This window comes from Haliaeetus albicilla, chromosome 7 (assembly GCF_947461875.1).
Source record: "Haliaeetus albicilla chromosome 7, bHalAlb1.1, whole genome shotgun sequence".
Taxonomy (NCBI): domain Eukaryota; kingdom Metazoa; phylum Chordata; class Aves; order Accipitriformes; family Accipitridae; genus Haliaeetus; species Haliaeetus albicilla.
Genome location: NC_091489.1, coordinates 40,964,053 through 40,989,681, shown reverse-complemented (window position 1 = coordinate 40,989,681; position 25,629 = coordinate 40,964,053). Strand labels below are relative to the sequence as shown.

At 39.5% G+C, this 25,629-nt stretch overlaps 1 protein-coding gene and 1 long non-coding RNA gene across 5 annotated transcripts in view; both read left to right on the top strand.

The window, feature by feature from the left end:
* The window catches only part of SIK2 (salt inducible kinase 2), a 63,584-nt gene that overhangs the window by 26,326 nt on the left and 11,629 nt on the right, over window positions 1-25,629 (top strand). For 3 of the 4 annotated variants that reach the window (XM_069787992.1, XM_069787991.1, XM_069787994.1), the window contains 6 exons: window positions 2,592-2,753; window positions 16,102-16,226; window positions 18,379-18,502; window positions 20,600-20,820; window positions 22,288-22,440; window positions 24,900-25,064. In XM_069787992.1, coding sequence (XP_069644093.1) covers window positions 2,592-2,753; window positions 16,102-16,226; window positions 18,379-18,502; window positions 20,600-20,820; window positions 22,288-22,440; window positions 24,900-25,064 — 950 coding nt within the window. The remainder of the gene's footprint in view (window positions 1-2,591; window positions 2,754-16,101; window positions 16,227-18,378; window positions 18,503-20,599; window positions 20,821-22,287; window positions 22,441-24,899; window positions 25,065-25,629) is intronic. The other variant, XM_069787993.1, reaches the window with a different exon arrangement.
* On the top strand, window positions 5,347-6,965 carry LOC138686181 (uncharacterized). Its single transcript, XR_011325540.1, has 2 exons — window positions 5,347-6,680; window positions 6,721-6,965. It is a non-coding gene; the product is annotated as an uncharacterized lncRNA (long non-coding RNA).

Sequence of the window (25,629 nt, the reverse complement as noted above, 5' to 3'; positions counted from 1 at the left end):
TATCTTGCCACAGCGCAGCAGCCCAAATGGGTTTACCTCTGTGCTGCTAGTTGCTCTGCTTCTGTTGCTGTAACCACCCCCAAAGGGCATTTGCCACCATCCATGAGTCAGTATAGAGATAGAGCACTGGCCGGTTTTCTCTTTTAGCAATGTCTAAAGCCAGCTGGATGGCTTTCACCTCTGCAAACTGACTCGATTCACCTTCTCCTTCAGCAGTTTCTGCGACTTGTCATATAGGACTCTATACAGCAGCCTTCCACCTCTGATGTTTTCCCACAATGCAACAGGACCTGTCAGTGAACAGGGCATATTGCCTCTCATTTTCTGACAGTTTATTGTACAGTAGGGCCTCTTCAGCATGCATCACCTCCTCCTCTGGTGACATTCTAAAATCTTTGCCTTCTGGCCAGTCCGTGATCACTTGTAAAATTCCTGGGTGACCAGGGTTTCCTATGAGAGCCCGTTGTGTGATCAGTGCAACCCGCTTGCTCCACGTGGCATCAGTTGCATGATGTGTAGAGGAGACCCTCCCTTTGAATGTCCAGCCCAGCACTGGCAGTCGGGCTGCTAAGAGGAGCTGTGTTTCAGTACCAACCACTTCCGAGGCAGCTCAAACTCCTGCATACGTGGCCAATATCTCTTTCTTAGTTGGAGTATAGCAAGCTTCAGATCCTCGATATCCCCGATTCCAAACCCTCAGGGGCTGGCCTCGGGTCTCCCCTGGTGCTTTTTGCCAGAGACCCTAGGTAGGGCCATTCTCCCCAGCTGTGATGTAGAGCATGTTTTTAACATCTTGTCCTGTCAGGACTGGCCCAAGGGCTACTGCGTGAACAATCTCACGTTTAATTTGTTCAAAGGGTTGTTGTTGCTCAGGGCCCCATCTAAAATCATTCTTCTTCCAGGCCACTTGATAGAGAGGGCTTATAATCAGACTGTAATTTGGAATATGCATTCTCCAAAAACCCACAACACCTAAGAAGGCATGTTTCCTTTTTATTAGTCGATGGAGACAAAGCTGCTATTTTGTTGATCACATCCATTGAGATCTGATGATGTCCATCTTGCTTTTTTTTTTTCCCTAAAAACTGGATCTCCTGTGCGGGTCCCTTGATCTTACTTTCATTTATGGCAAAACTGGCTTTCGGAAGGATTTGGATTATTTTCTTTCCTTTCTCAAAACTTCTTCTGCTGTGTCACCCCATATGATGATGTCATCAATGTACTGCAGGTGTTCCCAGAGCTTCACCTTTTTCCAGTGCAGTCTGGATTAGTCCACGACAAATGGTGGGGCTGTGTGTGACCCCTAGGGCAGTCAATTCCAGGTGTACTGGACACTCCTCCAAGTAGAAGCAAATTTGGTATAAAGCAAGCAGAAAAGCTTAAATGAAAACATTGCAAGCACCTATAAAGCCCATAAACAATATTTTATTAAAAAAACCCAAACCACAACCTAATAAAGCCAGGTATTCTGCTTTGGCATTGTGATGGGCAAGATGATTCTTTTTGGATCGCTGAGATTACATAACTAGCTTAGAAGACACGATTAATCATTTTACTTATGGATTTTGTCAGAGATTCTTATAAATAAACAGAAGTAGGCTCAAAACCTCCATTACATCATGTGTACTTTTCAACTTGCAGAAGCAGCTGGTTTAACCTGCTAACTGAATTCAGACAGAAATGTTTATGTCAGCTGGTCTGTAAATGATGATTCCTGTTCATGGGACTGTCTCTATAAATGATAATTAGGAGGGGCTGGCAGCAGCTTCAGCAGTTTAGCTCCTGCTCACTGTTTTTTGTTTATCTTCAGTACTAGTTGTGATGCAGCAAGTGGTTGGAGATTGCTACGTGTGTATATGCTCAGCCCTGGCTTGTGATCACTGGGTACAATATTGATATGCATTTGCTATGCCTTGGCCGTTAACTGCATTCTTTGTAGGATGGTGAGGGCAATTCTGAAACCATCCTAACAGTTGATTCTTTGATTTTATGCCTCGTAAGAGAAAGAATAGAATCGGCCTTAGAAGCTGTTTCTGTCAAGACTCACACAGCTGCTGCTTCACTTGTTTTTGTTCCTGAGGATAAATGAAGTCTTCAGTTTCAGAGCTATCATTTTTTACAACGTAATCAAATATGAAAACAAAATGTTCTTTCTGCTTGTGATGCAATGAAGACAGAGGTCAGGATGGGTACCTGATGGGTACTTTTAGCCACCACACAGCCTCTGTTGAGGCTTCAGGGGGAGAAGTGTGGAGTGAAGCTTGCATGAACTGATAAAAGTCTAAAGCTTTAATTACCTCATGATGGTGAAGCCAGTTATTCCAAGTATTACCCATTCCATAGGAGTTGTGTTATATGAAAATATTTATCAGACTAGTCAGGTAACTATAAAAGAAGGAACAGAGAGTAGAGTTTCATTATACAGCAGCTTTTTCTTACTCTTTTTTCCATTCTTTTGGAGGGGAGGGTGAAAACTGGGATTGGCTGAAATACTTTTTGAGTTTCCTAGTGCTAATTATTTGAGATAAATTATTTAGTTTCGGAGTTGTTGCTTGTTGTCTAATCCATTTAAACCTGCTTTATTTTAACAGATTACCTCGCCAGCCATGGCCGTCTAAGTGAGTCTGAGGCCAGGCGCAAATTCTGGCAGATCCTCTCAGCAGTGGAGTATTGCCATGGTCGAAAGATTGTTCACCGTGACCTGAAGGCTGAAAATCTTTTGCTTGACAACAACATGAATATCAAAATAGCAGGTACTCAGAATATAGATGGTATTCAGTAACACCGTATTTTTATGAAGGCCATTCCAGTAATTCAGTTGTTGCTGCCTAGGATATCCTGCTGTGCTTAAGGTACAGAAAATCAGAGTAGTAATACATGTAATATTTTTGCATTATGGATATCACAGTACATGTAGCTAAAATAATTCCTAGATTAACTCTATTATACTTTCAGGAAAAAGGAAATGATTTTTAGAGTTATAGTCACTTTTTGTGGGTGTCATAACTTATATATAATGCTGCCAGATGTTCAGGTTAAAACAGAGTTGATCAAATAACTTCTTTCAACATTAGAAAAACTCAAAATGGAAGCTTATTGATTTTATTCTTTTTGCATGCATGATTTCATTTTAATTATAAATTTAGACACAGCAGATGTTGCTAGAAAGGAAATCATTTTGGGAGTTGTCAACTCATTACAATTCCATGAATTCCTCCATACTGACTTTAGCCCAGTGACACTTGAAATGGTAAAGCTAGATAACATCTTCATTTGGGGGACTATTGAATTTCAGTCACCAATAATATGGGAGCCGGAAAGGAAGGCCAATTGCTGTAAGAAGCTGGTTTTTATAGGAGTAAGCTTCCTACTTCTGGGAAAGAAGTGTGAATAGATAGCCAATCAGGCTGAGAAAGGTAAAGGGATAAAACATTTCTGAGTTGTAGATCACTGCTGGATTATTTTACCCTTGAATTTCCTCTGGCATTTCTGAAATGGATGAACTGAAAATGTATCTTGATCTTTAATGCTTTCTGTAAGGATAAAATTGCAGAAAAGTATTAAATGTGCCAGCAGCTCTCTAAAAGATGCACTCCTTTTTGTCTATGGAGTACAAAGACAATGTCCTTAAAGGTTTAAAAGGAAAAGTTAACACCTGTTTAACTGGTTAGCATCTGTGCCATAAAGATTTGACTCTTTCTCTGCAATACTACAGCAAACATTGGGAAGACTGGGCAATGAATACTGGGGATTAACTTCACCCTCAGGAAAAGTCTTTTAAATCTTTCAAGTCATCTTTATCAGAACGAGAAATCTACACAATCTTTTAAAATGAGCATTCACCTTTGAGATGAAAATTATTTCTTCAGCAAGAATTTTATCCTCTTTAAACTCAGAGAAAAGGAACCTGTAGTCATTGCTATAAAAAAAACAAAACAAAACAAAAACCCCAACAACATAGGTTATCCGTGTCTATGAAATGGAATTTTGCTGATGGAATAAGAAGGATTTCTTATCAATGTATGTATTAATGGAGTAGCTGTCTCAGATACTGGATAAGTTTGTTGCTTTTGTATTGACCTTTGATTTTGTCTGTACATTTAAAATATTCACTTCTTCATTCCTTTACCACCACCTTTCCACCTCTAGCATCTTTTTCACATGGTTTAAGAGTTTACAGAAAGGTTAGGTGACAGATAAATCAAATTTGAGGAAAAGGAAAGTACAGCTATGTGCGTTCCAGAACCGTGATTTTCATAAGAGTATTAGGCTACTGTTTGTTATCAAATCTGAATGTAAGGTGGGTTTTTTTGGCAGAAGGAACAGTGTGGAAAACAAATTCTCTGAAGCTAGAGAGGGAAGCCTATTAATCTGCTCTTTGGCATGTTCTCTGTATTTCATGGCCCTTTAGCATCTCAGTGTGGGAATTTTGCAGCAGGTTCAGAAAAGCTGTAAAAATTGTTATTTAACACTTTATATAAATTAATAGCAGAGTTTTTGCAGTAGCCTCTTTCATTTCATTTGATATTAAACTGTTCATGGTTATCTTTTAATTTTCTCTATATTCTGTTGTGGGCTTTTGTACTAATGTTAAACTGTAAAAATACTAAAAGCTATCATCAGATGAAGTAAAAGGGTTTTGCAACTGTTGTAGCAGGAAGATGCGGTTCTGGTATAAGTTCTTATTTAGGACATTTGATACCTGAAGAAGGCTAAAGAAACAGTTTGGGATGGAGATGATGTCTGGACTTTATAATGAAGTGGCCCAAGTATAATAACTAGTAATATTGAGATTGAATTTGTGGTGATGTCTCAAAATTCTGAAGACTAACAGGGACACCTGCACTGTTTGCTCACAGATGTTGGTAATAAGGCTGTGAATTTGATAGTGAAAGTGTTTTGGTACTTTGAGCTTTAATTTAGTGGGTTCATCAGCACTACCATTTGTAGAGTATTTTCACTTTTCCTGATTTCAAACTTGCATTTATTTCTAGCAGCTACTGACAATCATAGTACCTGGAGATTTATGACAGACATACAACTGTATCTACCAGGACAACGTATGGCTTCAGTAATTACTGTGTCTAAGGGTGGCAAGTCACATGGACCTCATTTACTATGAGTAACTGAACTAAATATAAGGGAATTTTTGTGCTGTTGTTCATGCGTGCTTTCTTTCCTCGTCTTCTGATCAGCTGCTCTTCTCCCCATTTCCACCACCACATTCCATCCCTTCTAATTTCTCTTCCTCCACGTCAGTGTTTTGCACTGTAGCTTGTCACGTTCAGCCTGGCATAGTTTTTCAGAACTCGTCAGGGGCCTCAACTGTGCTGGAATGGGGCCGTATTCAGAGGTATTCCTTTCATGGATGTCCTTAGCACTGCGGAGATGCAAGTTCCCTGCCTCCCTGAACACTGCAGTACAAGCGTGACACAGACTCACAAAAACACTATTTCAAAGGCATCTCAGGAGACCCGTTAACCGAAGAAAGGTTAGAGACATGAACTGTTCTGTCATGGGGAATTTCAGTGCATAGGTTCTCCAGGGACTCAAATAAAAATATTGGTAGTTTAAAAAAAAAAAGGTAGTTACTAGATCCCATCAGCTGCTGCTGTCTCTTTCCTCCTCTTAGCTGCTCTTGTGTTCTACCTCTGTATTACAAAAAGTTAATTACAGGTGAACTGTATGTAAATGGTCACAATAATTGGTGGTGATTCATACAGTCTGATTCTTTCATGTATCTTTGTCAAGATTGATAGCAATTCCCTTATGCAGCTTTGGTGAAAAAGTAGCTGGAGGAAAGTTATGACTGCTAGAAACTTCGTACTGATTTGTGCTGAGCCACTTGTTTTATTTTTCTCTGTAAAGCAGGTAGATGATGAATTCCACAGAACAGTTTATCAGTGATTTTGGAGTTATCTGGTGTTGTGCAGATCCCTGAGAACAGTCTCTTTCCAGTGGTTCATTTATCAAACTGTGGAAGAACACAGGGCAGCCAGGATCCCACCTCTGATAGCTAGAATTACTCTCTAATTCAAATTAATCCTAGGAATTGAAAAACAACACAGTAACTGATGAATTATTTTGACAGAAAGCTCTGCAGTGTCAGTGTTTGCATTGGGCCCCAGCACTATGTGCAGGGCTGCCCCTTGCTGATCACTCCAAGCAGCTATGGAATCCACATAGGTACTCGTGGCCATTCCAGGCTCTTCCTAACTTCCAGCGGACTTCTTGATTTGTTTGATGTTTCTAAAACTTTTATTGAGCTTTTACTGTTTAAGAATACAACATTTTTAGTCAAATTCAGAAACGTGCACAAAGTTACCTCTGTATTTCAGCTACGAGAATAAACTTAAGATTAAAAAATTAGTGTTCTTAAAACTGTGAGCTGATGAGACTGCCATCTTTTATGCTTAAACAAGGAGGCTGGACTGAAATTTAATAGTTTTGTGTTAATATTGCTCTAAAAGGAAGAGGATAGATATAATTCAAAGGATCTTTGTTTTCAGTCTTAGTAACTGGACAAGAAAGGGAGGATGCATAAAGATCTTGAGGTGAGAGCTTTGATAGACTTTTCTAGAAGATGCTAGGTAGTTGGGAGCAAAAGCCTCAAACTTAAATTTTAGCATAAGTAACATAAAAGAAGGTATTAATCAGATAAAATGTCATCCACTGAGAAGGTTGTGGCTGAAGAATGCCATACCAGGCAATCTCCATCAGGTTTGATGTTGAATTTGTTTTTAGCACTAGCAAGGTAAACCTTTGTTCTTCTCGAAGTTATTCCCTGTCAATAGCTGGATTGTTCATGTATCCTTTACATTTTGCTGGTTTTTGAAGGGATCATAAAGGCTCGGTTTCAGTTACTGGTCACTGATACGCTATGCTGTCATCAAATAAAACTTGTTCATTGTCTGTACAATGAAATATCCACGCATGTGTGAAAATTAAATACAGCTCTGAATTGAGGATGGAATAGTGAGCTTTTCTCTGTATACTTCCAGCCCCACAAAACTGCCAGATTAAGATGCCTTATAGATGTCTGCAGAAATCATGCCATCTTGATGGTAAAGCTACTGTGTTTGAACCAGATCAGGTAGGAGAGACTGTTATTTTGAAGTAGGTTGTAGTGCTGGTTTGTCTTGCTGGTGGACAGTAAAATATGCATTGACGTCAGAACTGGCTGATCAGCATTCAGTTCATGAAGTGGGTCAGGTTTGTTTCTAACACACTCATACCTTTCCTTTATCAGTACGTCTCTCCTGAGTAGCTCAGTATCTCTCCTTTGCTCATATTACTATTATAACAAAAGATCCATGTGGCTTTTATGAAGCCAGGCAGATTGAATTCTGTTGGTAATTTTAGAAGAATGGATTAATTATAGCTCTGAAGCTAGTATCCCTTCTAAAGGATTTTTAGTTGTACAAATTAGAGACTACCTCATATTGCTAGATGCACCACAGAAGTTGCAGTGGCTCTGGCAGGGAGCTTCCATTTCTCAAATTGCTAACTGGTCTGAAATCTTAGTCTGTTAATGGGAAAACAGATTCCATTTAAATGATGTATGTTCAAAAAATTATACCTTCTAAATTCAAGATTCTTCTAAAGGGGGTAATGAGATTGAGAAACAAAATACTGCAAATGTTGAGAGCCAATATTTGCAGATTGCACAAAGACAGAGTTTATTCAACTGAACACAATGCTGCAAATGATTGGGTTTTTTTAACGTGCAGATTCAGGCAAATGTTAAGAACATCGCTCCATTATATAATCTCAGTCCTCTGGTAATGAGTCCAATTTCAGTCCTTTTAGAATTCTGTGGCTGGCATATGTTTTTTTGAGGACTGGCACATTTTGCCCTTAAATATCAGTCATGTTCTTTAAATCTGTTTCTCTGGAATAAGAAATCTTAACAGTGTTCTTAGGTTAAAAATTATTACCTTTGATCCAGAATGATTATGGTAGATCAGCAATTGCAAAGTAGAAACAAGGTGGCAGGGGGAAGAGAGAATGAGAGACTAGCGATTGTTTTGTCTTAATTGAATCCTGGCCATTCTAACACTCCAAAAAGTGGGACAACTAAACTGACAGTGCAATAATTAAAAATTGAGGAAGCCCAATGGACCAAGCATCCAATATCCTATCTAAATCCTGAACTTTTTCTTTGAAATGGTTTTCATGGATGTTATCAATTCTTGAGTTCTTAAGAAATGGTTTAACGTCATTTGAAGATATAAGCGTAGAAAGCATAATGGAAACAAAAAGAGGTAACCATAATAATTTATGTACCCTAACAAATAACGTTGATCTCCCTGCATGGGTAATTATTTTGTCCAACAACAGAATATAATTGGATTTCTAAAGATAAGAGCAGATTGCTGAAATATTCAACACTGTTTTTAAGTTCTATGTTACATGAAAAAGTTCAGTATGAATTAGTAGGTATCTGGCTCTTACTGTCCTTTATATTATCAATGCGTGCTATTTTTTTCAGCAGAAATTCATAACTTGAAGGATACTGGTGTTCCCTGCCCATGAAAAAGGGAAGAAATGAACGTTTTAGAACTGCAGATCAAAGACAGAAGAAGGAACCATTTTCCAGGTTTATAAGACATACTCCTAGATAAGGCACACAGACTCATCAGGAATTCCGTACTCTGTCAGATCCATCTAGCGGTGACAGGGAGAGTAAACCAGGCTGGCCATTTTCTGCAGCCTATTCCCCTTGTGCTTGTCCCTACCCCCAAACCCCAGCAGCTAGTATTATTGTCTTAGTGCTTATACAGAGTGCATCTTTGGCTGTTCCTTCTAGTATCAATTTACAGACCTTTCATTCATGGATCTGCCTGATAAAACTTAATCATCTACGCTGTCACAAGACCATCAGAAGCAAGCAAATTGCTGCTGTTCCACCCAGTGAAGCACTGCCTCGACAGTGTGAGTTCTGTAATTCTATTGCTGAGATAGGGGGCAAAGGTAACAGCCTTGCAAGGATCATGCTATATTCAGTTCTAAGATGTCCTTGCTCTTGAGCTACTTTTGGCAACCATAAATAAAACTATTATGCGTTATGAAATGAAGCATGTAAAGATAATAGTAAAAAAAAACCAAAAATCCTAATTGTAACGTAAACCTGAAGCTTCTCTTACATTGATCAGTCATACTTAAGACTCTGTTCTGTCTTTTGCTGTTCAGATTTGTTCATGTTTCTTTTTTAAGTGGCTTCCACATGTTCACATTTACTAAAGAGCTAACTTTAAATCCAGTCTGGATAGGCAAAGAGTTTCACTTTCTTAGGAACTGCAGTCTTGTGTATTTCCAAGCAGGTCATGCTTTCTATAGCTATGCTTACAAATATATGTACATGTACTTGTGAATCTGGTACAAAGATTTGAGGGTGGCACCTGATTAGGAGCTGTAGTTCCGAGATAAAGATTGATATTTATCTGCAGTACTAAGAGGATGTTGAAAATCATGACAAATTCAAGATAAGTCAAGGGAGAGATCAGATTTAATGACACCTACACAGATGGCAGAATGCTTCTGAGAGAAGAAATTGCTTCATGTCTCCTGAAGTATCATCAAGGTTGCCAAGCCAATTATGTGTGAAGAAAAGTCTCCTCAAAGAGAATAAAAAAAAATCACAACAAAAGTCTAGCTGTGATAGGAAAAAGGCAGATGACATACAGCAATTGTGGGATTTTTTTGGTAGAAGATTTTGTTGTTTCGCCCTCTTATTACAGCTGAAGTTGCAGTTGTTTCAGAACTGGAGGATGATGTAAAAGGAAGGATAGCATGAATGTTATATTCAGTGTTTCCTATGTAGATTTGAAATCTGAGCTGACCTTGGCCGTATGCACCTCCAGAGTATGGTGACATGCCAGGAAGCCATTGTGTAACCATTCATGCAACTGCTGGGCATTCTGTGTGCTTGCAGAACATGACACTTGTGGATCTTGCGTGTAGTTTGACCTCCAAATAGTCTTTCTGGCATCATAGCCTTCTTACTCGTAGGCAGTGGGGCTCTTCTATGATTATGAACAAGTCCCAAAAGTTCATTGGTGTGAGACTGGGTATCCGATTTTCTGACTTTGAGCTAATACAGTGACCTTGGACTGATGTTGGGGATTCAACCTCTTGAGAGTTCCACCTGTACCAGCTATTTAGAGTAGTGTAAGATATTGTCATGTAACAAAGTATGTTAATTATCTGGAATAGAACATTAATTTAGGGACATTGGGTTAAAAGGGTAGAATGAAGCTTAAATATTTGTCTGTCTTAAGTTTCCAGTCTGATTGTTGACAATGCAAAAATAGATGAGGGATAAGAGTATCACATGTCATCACAAAAATGACAACTCATCATTAGCAGTCAGGACACAGATACATAAATCTCTAAGGAGCTATAGTGATTGTAGATCTGATTTAATCAGTCACTGTTTCCAGCAAACTCAATCATTCGTATGTGAACTAGAGTTTATCTTTTAAAAAGCCCTCAAATTTCTAGTCAGATTTTTAAGTAATTGATCTACCAAATACTACTGTGCTGCCTTAGAAGGTGATTCTAAATCAAATCTGTTAAGATAAATCATGAAGTATAATGGTTTTGAAGTTATTTATGCCCCAGAGTCCCTTTACCAAGCAGTTTGCTTAAGTCTGAAGGCTCTGATCATCCTCTTTATTCAGTAGATTCTCATGAATTTTTTCTTCCAAACTGAAGCCATGGGCTGCAGCTCCTTATTTATCACTAGGATCATTTTAGCAGATTTGATGTCAGATAAGTCCTGTAGTTCTAGTATTGAAGGGAGGATGACAAGGCTATCTAATGACCAAATCAGCTTTCCTAGAACAGATTTACTCATTCGGAACAAAAGCATTTTGGGGAGGAAGGGAAAAAGGTAAAACTGCAAGGATCTGAGAGATACACCTATTCCTGCTTTGTGTGAATGCAAAAAAAGGTTATGGTTAGTTTGAGATTACAAGTAAAAAGGATTAATTCTACAACTGTGGGTGACACTGAAGAGTTCCATGGATTGAATTACTGTAAGCAGATCTTATTCATGGAGTGTTAAGGACCTGAATCCTTGCAGAATTTTTGTTGTAGAGGAATTGACATGCCAAGTTTCTATGGACTTTAACATGTTGCTATTATTGTTAGCCCTTTATAAGGACTTTGCAAATCCCATCTCAACAGGTGTTTTGAACTTTCCAGAAAAGAGCAGTTAATATTCTATTCCATACTCTCACTGCTGCATATTGGAAGTGGGTGTCCCAAAATTACTCCTATGCTTAGGTTTTATCTGCACACAAGGGTTCCTGCAGCAAATGGTGCAGTTACTGTTTGTGCAATTGTCAGCTGTCTCTGGGACTATGTCCTGTGTAGCTGCACTGAGGCACTTTGGGATCACTTCCAGGACAGATAAAGAACGGATACTTTTTTTTCCTGCAAGAATTACAAGAATGGCTTGGGAGTTACTGGCACCAGAGAGATTTAGCTCTTGTCATTGCAGCAGAGTTACTGGACTTTACCTGGAGTATACAAGGAGCCAGAGCAGTTACCTGCTCATTTGTTTGTGAAGCAAGACTGAGTTTTCAGGATACCTGCAGATCCAAATTAGAGGTTTTTCTGGGTGGATAATTGCAGGGTTAGTGCAACCTAGGAAAAGTTTTTGACAGCCCAGTATGGAATTATCTGTAATGGGCTCAGCCCCTGGCCTAGTTTTTTTAAGGGGTCTAGACAAATAAAGAGCAGTCTTTTGGTGGCTCTAGGTTAGACCTAGAAGCTTCAGGTGTGTGGTCAGGTAGTTGAAAGTAGATGCAGCCCATTTTCCTATGTTTTCAACATGACCTTGTTGCTGTTGCTAATTAAGCCAGTATCTTTATCATCCAATCATGGACTAGCCTGATAGGAGTATCCTGCTTATTTTTAGACTTGGTCTTTTATGATAGCAAAATCAGAAGTCTCTGTAATAAGACTTCACAGAATGACTAGCTTATTTAAAAGAAAATGCAATTTCTGATCAGTTGTTGAGACAGTGATTGAAGTATGTACAGAGTATTGGATTGTATAGTTACAACTGAGGGAAAAACAGGTAAGACCAATGCTTACAAAAGGAAATGAGACTTGGCGCTTCTCCTTATACCCTGATGTATTTGGGTCACTGGACTGAGATGTGCCCAGAGTATGTGATGTACATTAAAGGTGGCAGAAAGTTTACAGCAGAATTACAGCATCGAATTTCAGGCTGTAGAAATGTTGAAGCAAAAGTTTTCAGCAGAGTGTGACTGGTTTCTATTTGTTTTTCAAGAATGACCAGGCACTTGTGCTTCGCCCTGGCCTGGATCAGTCACTGATTTGTTACTTGAATTTGGGCTAGTCTATTAACTTCTCTGTTCCAGTGTCCTCACCTGTAAAAGTGGTATGCTGTTTCACACCCTAAAACCCCTCATAAGAGACACAAATTCCATAATCAATACCTTGAAATACCTAAATACAAAGAGCTGCTTTATGTATGTTGCAAAATATTTCTAAAGATGCATTTTTTGTGGAAGAACACCGCTGAGAACTGGTCTAATTGAGGTTAGACATTTAGATTGCTCTGTCTAGCTGTTCCTTCAAGATTACCACAAGTGATCTTTAGAAAAAAGGATAAAATGAGGACAGAATGACATTGATTTGTGTGTGTGTAACTGTGGCTGACCTACAGTTAGCAGTTACATACCTGAATCAAATGGACCAGCAACACAAGGTATGTAAAAAAGGCCAGTTTGTATTATGAATGTCCTCCAGTAATTGCTGCTAAATGGAATAGTGACTGGTTTTATTACCTTACAGTGCATGTTACCGACTGTAGAGATTTCCATACTGAGAGCTGGATAGTTGCATAGTCTTGATTCTATATTATTACTAATTAGCGCATTTCATTAAAGACAACTGAAAATATCTGCTTTTATTAGTGGTACTGTTTAACACAATGGAGAGTCAGCAGCATGGTGCAGTAAGGAAGCAGAGATAAGGAAGGTATTAAAGAGACAGTCTTTGTAATAAGAATTAACCAGTGGTACACAAAGACTTGAAATCTCTTTCTTAAGTCTTGTAGATTTCTTGCTGAAATCTTTAGTGACCTTGTAGTTAAAAGAATTAATGAAATCAGCCAAAAGGCCTACGAGATCATGCTGTTTGTGTATGTTTCTCGGATAACTTTTGAACCTGTAGCTTGCCCATAACCAAATTTGACAGAGCAGGAACCTCAAAAGGCAAAAACATTCCTGCAGGTTCATGTATAGATGTTAAAGGAGTGGGTGGTATGCCTTAACCTGTGGAAACAGTTGAAGAAGGAGCCACAAAAATGATCAGAGGGATAGAACATGCCTCCTATGAGGACAGGCTGAGAGACTTGGGGTTGTTCAGCCTGGTGAAGAGAAAGCTGCAGAGAGACCTTATTGTGGCCTTTCAGTACTTAAAGGGAGCTTGTAAGAAAGATGGGGACAAACTTTTTAGTAGGGCCTGTTACAACAGGACAAGGGGGAGTGGTTTTAAACTAAAAGAGGGTAGATTTCGACTAGATATAAGGAAGAAGTTTTTTTACAATGAAAGTGTTGAAATGCTGGAACAGGTTGCCCAGAGAGGTGGTAGATGCCCCATCCCTGGAAATATGCAAGGCCAGGTTGGACAGGGCTCTGAGCAACCTGATCTAGTTGAAGATCTCCCTGCTTATTGCAGGGGGGGTTGGACTAGATGACCTTTAAAGGTCCCTTCCAACCCAGACTATTCTATACTTATTACCTGCTAAGGAAAATCTTGGAAGACAGAAGGAAAAAAATGCTCTAAAAGCCACTTCAGTTCTGGTGTTCCCAAAACTGCTTCTTCCACCTATGTTTATTTTTGATGTATGTTGCAGGAAGAGTTCTGTTAAAAGAACTGCTGGAGCTCTCCTGTCCTGTTAGGAAAGCAACCAGATACCTTTACTGTTAAGCTCGGTGTAAGTAGTCTGATTCAATTTCCATGCCGCTTCTCCAAAACAACTCCAGGTTAACTTTATCTAAGCCTGGTAAGTTTTTGTTTAATATCTCTGTATTGCTTTGATTCTGAGGGTTCTCTTGTGGTTTTATAGCTCATGATGTATGATGAGAGAGCCAGGCTCTTTCCTTTGAGTAACACAACCTGTACAAATAGAAGTAAATGGAGTGGTACCAGCAGTGCCTGTACTGTGTCTGCTAACCACAGTGTTTATCAGTTTTGCTATCTACTGATCAGTGCCGCATTGTATTAACATACCTCTGAGGCATTCGGTGCTTGATAGTACTAAATCAACAGCCTGATTACTGTTTATCTACTGTTTACTTTCACAGGATTCCTTGAGTCACACCAGCATGCAGTATTACTCTGCAGGAGCCTGGTTAGCTACAAGGGTAAAGGCATTATCACCTTAAGAAAAGAAACACCTTCTGTAACCTTCTACTGCATCGTTTACTCCAGTGTGGAAAAAGTGGCAGGGAGCAGTTAAATCATTGTTCACACAGGAGTAGATCAGTGACGAACGTAAACAATGTTGCAGTGCTTGACAGTCTTTGCATGTCACTTGCCAATGCTCCATTCTGTATTTCCTTCGGAGATACAGCTGACCAGTTAGTGAATTGAAGCCAGTTTGCCTGAAAGCCATAAATCCAAAGAATATTTGGATCTCTCTCCTTGAGAACTTCTTTGCTTTAGTATTAACAGCATTTGTTGTCAGAGAGAACATACAGGGTGGCCTGTAAGACAAGTGGAATAGAGAACTAAGCAGTACAGAGCAGTAATGCTGGGAGCAACAGGGAGAAATGTTAGCTTCATTGAATTCCATGAAAAAACTCCACTAGACTTCAGTGGAGCAAGTATTTTGATGCATGGTATGAACAGGTGTATCCAAACACTGTGCTCTAATGGCTTTTATTAAAAGCCTGATGAATAAAGAGCCTTGTATATTAATACTGAGGAGTGTCATGGAAGGAGTGTATTCTGAATAGGTATCTGAGTGGATGTAGGAAGGACTACTAGGATCCTGGCAGGAAGAGTAAAGAATTCTAAAGCAAATGGTGTATGAACTAAACAAAGGGAGTGAGAGTGATGGCAGGATATAAGAGGAACTGGAGGATCTTGGCTGTGAAGAGCTACAAAGACACCGGGAAGAGTGGAGTGGAAGGCAAGAGAGCCACAGATTGAAGCACCAGGGAGTGGTAGCAGCCACCTGAAATTCTGCATTTTTAAAATAATCAGTTTCAGTTCAGTTATTAAGCCAGCTTCCTCAATATTAATGTTGGTTGCTGTATTGTTCTAGTAAAAAAAAAAAAAAGGCAACCTAGGAGAGCAGCAACAAGGGAAGCTAAAAAAAAAAAATTGTATCAGACTCTATCTGACTTTATGTCTCTAAGCAAAAGTGGCTGTCATTTTGCTTTTCACTACTAGATTGTTACAAATGGTGACTAATACTGAAGTCCCATGGGACCTACGTCTGGTCCCATATTAAGTCATAAAAAGAAACATTTAAAAGAATTGCTTACTTGTGGAATGGTAGATTTCAGTTGTAGATTGTAAAGGGCTGTAGACAATCCCAGTAGCAGAGTTTCCTTCCTAGCAAAAGGTTTTGTGTTTTCCCATGCTTGTTGCTTTTGGCAGAGTTCCTTCCTCTCATCTCCAAAGTTGATGCTTTTGTTGTCAAAATATGTTGTGTATCCAAGGCTAGAGAGCACCTAAAGAAAACTCATGAAATATCAGATATCTCTTGGCAAGTAAATAAGCTCCTATATATGCATGATTTTCTGTTTGTTGAATTTTAGTGATAGCTGTTTATAAATTTGGATTTAACAAACTGGTAGAAGTTTACTCAAAACTCCTACAGGTTGTGAAGTTTTGCAGAGTGTTTTAATAACTATGTAGTTGTCATGAAAATAGCAGTATAGGACAGTCAGCATCCCAATAAATTTTTTCAGTGGGAGTACTGATAAAAGGATTTGTGATAGAGCCCTTCATAGATGAAAGTGAGCTTTCGAGCTTAGTCCATGCATACAGTTATTCTTTGTCATGCAACTGGAGTTTGGAGTGACTTTCCGCTTAATTTCTCAACAGATTTTGGATTTGGAAATTTCTATAAGAGTGGTGAGCCTCTGACGACATGGTGTGGAAGCCCACCATATGCAGCCCCAGAAGTCTTTGAAGGACAGCAATACGAGGGACCCCAGCTGGATATCTGGGTATCATTATTCTTTTTTTTAACTGGATTCAAGTCAACTTTTAGGAAGCTGTAACAAAGGAATTGTCTTTGATTTTTCTTAAGCTGCAGACAAGCTGTTCCTCTTCAGCTTTATTTCTTGAGTGTCATAAAATACCTCTTAACATTGAATGGAATTGAAGTTACCTATCTGGCTATTAAATATACACTGTAGGTGTATGTTTAGCCCACTAGAGGAAAAACTGTAGCTCCTCCAAAAGCTCTCCTGACTGAATGCATGAACTTGGTGTTTTTCAGTGCATTTAGTCTCTTGTGTGTTAAGTGGGAATTGAACTTGTAAGGCTGTAAGCTCTTGATGAGGTTAAAAGGGATTCTGAGCCACTGAAACATAGAGATGATGACTGCTTTGCTCTTTGAGCTGGAAACAAGCACATTTGTGCCACAAATGCGGCATGTTTTTCAATCGGTGTGTCTCCATGGGTACTAACTACTCCAATGGAAGAGGATAGAGAGCGCAACACACACTCATGCAATGGAAAAGGGACTAAAACAAACTGAAGAAGTTCTGTGCACCCTTCACGCATGGTCAGAGACTGCTTTTCATTCCTAATTTGGTTTTGTTTGGGGGTTGTTTGGTTGGTTTTTAATTTTAGTATTCTGGTACTAACAATGATGGATTCAAACCCTAAAGCAACCAGAGACTGTACGATTTGGCACTCTCTGCTCTGGAATCAGGCTTGTGGTGATAACATTGCACATAGCGTAACAACACAGGCACTGACAATTTGGTCAGAGCCTGTCATATGAACAGGGCAGTTCATGGAAAGTCACCTTTCAGCTGCTAATCTAATTTAAATTAAGCTAATTGCATTAACAAATAAAAACTGTGGTTTAGATATATTTGTGTGTATGCATGTGTATCTCTTTATACATACACGTATATATGTAGCTAGATAGATCTTTTTATTTTTTTTTAAAAAGGCTACTGCTTTTCTGAACCTTTAGTAACTGGTAAATAGACATACAGTAGACCTCAGCTCTGCTTACTGTTTCAAGTAGCACAGGCACTGTTTGAATGTCAGAAGTGAATCTCTGAACTTTGGTGAATATTCTTTAAATATTTAAGATCCTAAATCATTAACAGAATCTGCCTGCCCACAGAGAAGTGCACATGTGTTTATATTTAAGATAAAATCATCATCTTCACTTATCTTCCGAGATGAGTTAAGGATTCTGTGTCTTATTGCAACATCCAATCACAGAATAGGGCTGCTGAAAGTGCTAAGCTTGCAGGAGGAATGCAACAATGCACAGTTCAGTTTTTGGCAGGTTAAGGAATGAAGAAAGTGACTTTTAAAAATATATATTAAATTTTAAAATCTCTGTGTATTTACAAAGTTTTAAGGTGACTGTTGAATGACTGCTTTTTCCCCTTGAGAAATCCAGTGCTGTGGCTATCTATGCCAGCTGATTGGCATGAGGGTCTGGTGTGGTTATTTCATCTAGTGTGGTGCTGTATTTTTTTGGCATATACTGCAAGACTATTTCCACTTGCAGTGCCAATTAACTTGCATACTTTTGAAAATGAGTCTGGCAGTTGGAGGACAGCTCTTGCCCAGATTGTCTCCTCTTGCTCATATTAAATAATCCCTCATGCTCAGCACTTCACACAGCAGTGCAGAATTATTAGTTGGTGTTCCCCTGAAGCTGACTGTTCATGAAGTTACCAGTGTGCCTCTTACCCAGGCTTTTGCAAATTGGTAAGTGTAAAAGGTTACAATTTCTTATTTTGAGCGGCTGCTGTCTGAGGTTTGTTTTTGTTTGAACAACATTGAGATTAATGAAAAGTATCTCTAATTCTCACCTGAAGTTGGGACTCACTTTTCAGGTATCATTCAGTCATCTGCGTGGAGCTTCCTGCTAGCAGCCAGAGTCTCTAACCCATTACACTTCAGCTTACCTGCTTATCAGCACAAGGTACTGCAAGCCTAGCCATTTTGGGTTAGCGGAGTGTTCTTAATGTTTAGGGATCTTCAGAAATCTAACTCCTTTTTGTATAAATTTCCTGTTTCTGTTTTCTAATTTTAATTTTTTCTGTGACAGGATTTGGCTAGCCAACCTCAGAGACTTTGCTTGTAGCTTGAAAAATGAAATTAATATTATCTTTCTTACAGAGCATGGGTGTAGTTCTTTATGTTTTGGTCTGTGGAGCATTACCTTTTGATGGACCAACACTCCCCATACTGAGGCAACGAGTTCTTGAAGGAAGGTTCAGGATCCCTTATTTTATGTCAGAAGGTAATAATGTGTCCTCTTATGCTCTTGGTGTGGTAAACCTTGAGTAAATTCTAGAATAATCTCTGTTGCAATACAGCAAAGGGTGGTGCACCTGCACACTAGATTATAGTATGGCAGACTTCATTTTGCACCAAAACATAAATAAGCCTAGGTGAGCTGTATGTCTTTGCAGTTAGGCTGCTGCTAGTAAAACCAACCCATTTTTCTCTGTGCAATGCATGAAGATTGCAGTGTGGCTGTGCCCATAGGCAGGGAGAGACTTGAAATGGAAGCTGAAGGATCTCTCATCCTAATGTGAACAGAAATATGGGGATGCAGGGGGAGAGGCACATTTGTGTAGCAAGTATCTTTCTTCCTGCAAGGCCATATACATTTTAATGTGGAAAGAAAATAAGCTGAGAGCAATATCACTGTCAAACCTAAGTTGTCGATTGGGTGTTTCCTGGGTTTTGACAGCGTCTGCTAACAAAAGCAAAACAGTGCACTACCAGTTCATATGCAATGTTGTCATCATCATGTATCTGGCACTCCCACATGTGGCTATGAGATCTTTCCCTCACTTAATTGCCCCATCTGTTGGGCTTCACTCTCCCTCATGCCTGTTCAGACAAGAACAAGTGGGGCCATTTTTACACAGGGTTTGATGGTGTCCTTCAGCTTAACCTATATTAAAGGGTCTCTAAACCAGATTACTTCAGAATCTTTCTGAATCAAATCCTCTTTCGATACACTAGTTTCTGTGCTTTTTTTTTAATGGGAATTAAAAATACGTTTTTCAGTCCTGTTGTTAAGGGTTCTGTGGTGTAAAACATTCTGGTCTTCCCCTTTTTCTTTCTAGTGGCAGGTACTCCTGTGCACCACCTCTGAAAATAGCCACTACAGTGTAGCTATAGTGCACTCGATTGCTTTTAGCAATTCCATTATGGCACTACGGCAACCCCTCAGCTTCCTGGGCACATTTTGCAGCTGGTACTGAACTGTATTGTGTCTCTGTCACTTAGCTGACATGGGTATGCGAGCTAGATCCAGGTACCTTTGTGTGAGTTGCGATCACTGCTGTGCATGATCGTTGCTGTGACTGCAGTATAGATCGGCTATTTCACAGGCTGTTTGATGCTTCACTTGCTGATCACATGGTGATGCAGGGAGTGGGGAAGGGTGTGCCTCTTATCTTTCTTGTTTTCACAGTTTTGCTAAATAGGAATAAATAGCCAGAAATCTCTCTCTAAACTATTTGTCATAACTACCTGAATGGACTGACTTATAACAACTGTACTGTAGCCAGATCATGGTCAGCTAGAAATGCATGGCAGACTGATAAGCTCCCTTGAAGGAACGTACATTGACTTCCTGTCATATACAAACTGCACATTTGTCTCTCGTGCCCTCATCTTCCAAAAAACAACTGAGATCTGAAGAAAAACGTGATGGTTTTAGTGCTGTGCAGCATGTAGTAGTCGGAAAGCAGCAATGATTTTGTGTGTTCAGAATTATTCTGGCACCTAAGACTACTGATTGTGCTTTGATCCTGGAATTAAAACAGATAAACCTGCAGACCCACTGGCTACTATTCACAGCCACAGAGATGTTATTTTACCTTTGTTTTTGAGACCACTAGGGTGGAAATAGGAAATTAAAAAAAAAAATCCAGACACTATCCCTTGTTTTGCCAATCCTTTGTTTTACAAGCCTGGACAAGCTATTTCAAACGGTGCTGGAGAAGGATGCTAATTACTCCCCACCACACTTAGCAGAGGTTGTTTGAAGCTTTATCAGTTAATGTTAGCACTGTACTTAGAACAGCACAAGCAGCTTCAAAGAGGTACTAAATATTACTATTACCCTCATGTGGGAGCTGTGTAGAAAGAATGGCACTGTTAGCCATACCATGCATTCGGAGAAGTCGGGGTTTTGTCCATCTTAATGTGACTTTTAATCTTGTTTTGAGAGATTTTTTTAGCCTTCAGGAAATGTATTTAGCAAAGAAGTTAGGTAGAAGTAAGGCAGTTTCCTGTTGTCATGCTCTGTATTGGTAGGTCTCGGGTGAAGATATGCAAGTACCACTTAACAGGTTGGTAACTTTTTTTTTCCCAACAGAGTGTGAACACCTAATTAGAAGAATGTTGGTCCTAGACCCATCCAAACGGTTAACTATTGCTCAGATTAAGGAGCACAAGTGGATGCTTATAGAAGTTCCTGCACAGAGACCTATTCTTTATCCACCAGGAGAGGAGAGTGAGCCTTCTGTTGGAGAGTATAATGAGCAGGTCTTAAGGCTGATGCACAGCCTTGGAATAGACCAACAGAAAACTATTGAGGTAAAATAGACTCAAACAGGTATTTATCCCTAGGGGGAAGGTCTCCTGTTTTGTATTTATGACTAGAATTTACTACGTTAGTTGCTTGCAACGTTCTTTATTTCAGCAGTTGTGCAGAGGGGTAAGAAAAAAAACCACTGGTGGTATATTTTATCTGGTCAGACCCTAGCAAGGGAAAACATTTTAAACATGCTGTGCTGCTGCCTCCCTGTCCTACTGATGTCTCAGTCCATGCCAGCAGACTGATCAGGAAAAGGAGAGACATCCCTCCAGAAAGTTTCCTAAAGATCTTCCCTAGCAGAGAGAAGGTATCTGTGTTATGCAAACTGCAGGCAAAACATTGTGCAGTAGGCCCACAGACAACTTCACCTGTGTGCCAGCCACACCACATTCCAGTCCAAGGCATCCTTTGCCCATAGAGGAAAACATGTCAATGAAAAGGCAGCACCATGAGAGAAAGGATACTCCTCTGTGTCAGGAATCCAAATTAGAACCCGTGAAAAAGAATGTGTTCTGGTCATGTACTCCAGGGGTAGGTAGTGTTCTTCCAGTGTATTAACTATTTACTTTAATTTAAACAAGCACACATTTAAAGCAATTGCAACATGAATTTTTTTAAGCTAGGGGATGCAGAGAAATATAGTATGCACTATGTAAAAAATGGTGGCCCAGTAGGGCTGCCTGTTAGAATGGTGATACTTGCTGCTGTTTACAGTTGGTCATTTCTAGAGATCTGTTTGTTAGCTAAGTTGATTCTTAAGCAAAGTAGTAAAATAAAGGAGCCATATTAGGTTTCACATTGTTAGATTTCATGGGTTGGGTTGTATAAATCATTACTTGTCAAATGGAGAAGAGGGGAAATCCAAACTGAAAGTAAATTCATTTTGAACTTCTAAGAGGGTAAAAAATGAAATTCAAATAGGAACATAAAAGCAGTAAGCAGTTGAATGTCTCTGTCCAATCCCAAATCATGCTTCTTACCAAACATAAATGCCAAGACTCTCTATGGAGTTAACACAATCATTTCCTTTAGAATGATTGATACTTTAAACCATTGTGGAGTTTGGCAGTTTGACTACTTTCTACTAGAAGAGGCTAGTTTCTCTACTTTGCAGAGGCTCAGTTCCCCATTGCTTCTAGTCACTTGGAATGGCCAACATATTCAAGAGATCCTAGAGCTCAGTCCTTTCTCTGGGTTCAAATTTTTGAGGGTTCAGAGTAGCACCTGAATGTTAGCTACAAGTACTCTTGCAGCCCAGAACATGGCAAGCTCACCAGTGAACTAAGACTGATGCTTTTCTTTGCCTGGTGTTCTGGTTTGAAACTTTCTCAATTCAGAACATTTGCCTACCCCACAGCCTCTTAAATATCTGCCCCCCCCCCGCAATTCTTCCTTCCTGGTCTTGTAGAATATAAAAGATAATGTATATTTGGCTGCACCCACACTTCTGTGCTTCTCTTTTTCAGTCTCTGCAGAACAAGAGTTATAACCACTTTGCTGCTATCTATTACTTGTTAGTGGAAAGACTCAAATCACATCGGAGTAGCTTCCCTGTGGAACAGAGACTTGATGCTCGTCAGCGTCGGCCAAGCACCATTGCTGAGCAGACAGTAGCCAAGGTAAGGTCTCATTCCTAGCAGAGGTGGGCTTAAGACTGTGCAAGACGTTCTTCTCTTTCAAAATGGTGTTTCTACATAGATTCACTTAGAATCCATTGCTGGTTTCCAATTTCTATAGTATATAGACTTGCAGTATCATTTTGGAAAGACATTTTTGGATTTGCCTCCTGTCAGAACTGTATGATGACAATCAGTTGTCTGGCATGCCTCCTCCCTGCCCCCCCCCCCCCCCCCCCCCCCCCAAAAAAAAAAAGAGTTTGGAGGGGACTGGATAAGATTTGAATGAGAAAGGGAAGTTGACTGCATTCTGAAGCCCAAAATGCAAACAATGCTTTTGGCATTAATGGGTATCTGCATGGTTTAACCTTAACTCCCAGTTTATTTCCCAGTTAAAGGGGAAGTACTGTGCTTGTGCTTCTAATTGGAACACTTTCATTTTTGAGAATTTCAAATCTTTTGCTGGGAAGTCACGGGTTAAAATGTTAGAGAAATACCATTTCTGGAGACTCTGCAACACTTGGCGTATCTTTAGTGTGATTGACAAATGAGCTGTTGAATTTATGAAGAGCTATGCTAGCATGGGGGCTAAAAGCATGCAGGCTTTACATTGTGTTATAAACGTAGTCACTCTAAAGGGACCTGTTGAAAATAAAATTACTTTCTCCCCTGCTGTTCTCTAGATACGCTTTCTGTCTCCCATGAAATGAAGCATGGCAAAGAATAGTAAAGAGGTACCCAAAAGAAAATACTAGGATCAACCTATCAGGTTAAGATGCCAATTCATTGTGATATCTTAAGTACCCGATAAAAATATCATTGTCATGAGATTCTTAGTGGCTCAAGACTCAGAGATTTGTTCCTAAATAATGTCATTTCTTTTAAGATTTGCACCACTTTTTCCTCCTGTGACCCAGCAGGAGTCCAATTTCATGGGAGACTTTGCAGCACAGACACAAAACCTCTATGTGCATAGAGCCAATGTGATGACTGACTAACTGATTTAAGTCTTAAGGATGTCACGTGTATTTTATCAAGAGCAATTCTGGGTGCTCCTTACATCTGGTGCCAGCCCTTCCATTGCAGAAGGCTGTCCACTTAGTATCCTCTCTAATTATACTGACTGATTCAGCACAGGCTGTAAGGCTATTCAGTCTGCTTCTTTCCTAGTAATTTTCTTCAGAAAGAAAGGTCATGTACAGTTTATCATGTCTTATTCCAGTAATTCTCAGATTTTTTTACATGCTCTTTTGTTTCATTAAGATACACAGACATTGTACAGCTTTTGATTTCTATTAATGCATAACTGGAAACATGAAAGACTTGGCCTAAGATGACTCAGATTTATCGTAGTCTCAAGTAAACATTCTCTCAAGTTCACAGCCTCCTAGATACTGTATTGCTGCTGTATAGAACAAATGCCCAGACTCCACTTCTACAAGGAATCACAACTATGCTGCTCCTTTTTTGCTGGATCAAATTTGATTTTGGATTCTGTTGAAATGAAAGTCAAATAGTTTCAGCTATGAAAACATAGGTCCAGGAACAATATGGCTGACAAAGATTAAAATCAGCTCTTTTCTTAGATAGTAGTTCTAATGATAGAAAGACACAGGATTCAAAAGCAGATTATTAATTATAAGATGTATTAAAAGCAGGTGGAGACGGATGAACAAGGAAGAAGGAAAAAAAAAACCTCCTAGAAGGTGGTTCCTTATTGTACTAAATTCTTGTACTTCATAGCCGCATTAGCACTTTTTCCTCACGACTGCGAGCAATCTTGCAGTTATCCTGAGTAACAAGATAATTTGTTTTCACACATGGTGGCACCACAGGCTCCTGTATAAGGCTGCTTGTTTCCTTTTGGACAGGCAAGTTGTGTGGATACTGCACTTCAGGAAATTAAGGTTAAGAAATAGTGAAAACCACTGTTTTCCTAATTGTGCCATGCTTGCCTTCCCTGAGGCACACCCTCTCCCTTCAACAGTGCTCCCTCTGTTGAAATACCTTCTTTTAGATCCAGCCTGCTCTATTCTTTCTCATGCTTTTTCCTACAGGAATCAGTGCATGTTAGAAAAGGCACTGAAACTAGCCCTATGCCTCATAGTAATATTAAGGGGTTTTGTACTGAATATAAAAAGGAATTCTAGCATGTCAGAAGTTGGAGGGCACCAAAGGGTCCCAAATGCTGTCTTTACTACTAGTAAGTGCTCAGCTTCACTAAGCAGCTGGCTTAATGATGTTTGGGGTTTGGTATGTGTTTGTGTGGTTTGGGGTGGGGGTGTGTGTACTTTTTTTAAAGTCTAAAGACTAAGAATGTAATTCATCAAGAATGAGGAAATAAATCTTATACTTCTGCTACTTCAGAAATGGACTAGGTATTGTTTATTTTTAATTTGTGACTGTGTGTTGTTTTCTACCTAAAATTGCTCTGGTTTTGGAGTTCTTAAAATCTTTTTTAGGCACAAGCTGTGGTACCCTCAGTTAACTTGCATTCACAGAATGCAAGGTTGTTGCAGTCTCCAGGTCTTCCCTCAGCTTCAGGAGCAGAAGCCTTTTCATTCCCTCCATCCAACTGCCAGGGAGAGACAGCATTTATGGAGGAAGAAAGAGTTGAGACACCAAAGGTACAAGTTAAAATCACCTTAGTGTTTTGTAAAAAATCATTATGACTAAAAAATATTGTTGCCTTTTGAATGACTGCCTAGTAAAAGCACAGCTAGTGATAGTAGCTGTAGATCTTCAATAATTAATTGAAGACCAGTTCCTTCTGACAGGGTAGAGTTCATCATCCTAGCACAACGCACTGTGGAGTCAGGACCAGAGCATTTGCTAATCCAAACTAATGTCACTTCATTGACCTTAATATGCCTCCTGTGCTTTGACACTTGCAGGTAGCTGAGCTGGAGAACCCTGCTGCTTCTCTCTGCTTTCAGTAGCCTTTTTGTCAAAGAACCAATGTTCTCAACATGCTTCCAGGCACTTACTCTTAAGCATATGCTGTCCCCAAAACTCCGGTCTCCAGCAAGTTCTCATTCCTGGGTAACCTCTCAGGTTAGACAGCATGTCAAATACAAAGACCTTTAGTATCTGAACACTTGACTTGTGCATTTCTTGTACTAGCTGGACAAAACACATTGTGCCTGTTTCCCTAAATTTAAGTATTCTCTGAGTGTCAGAGTTCTAGGTATT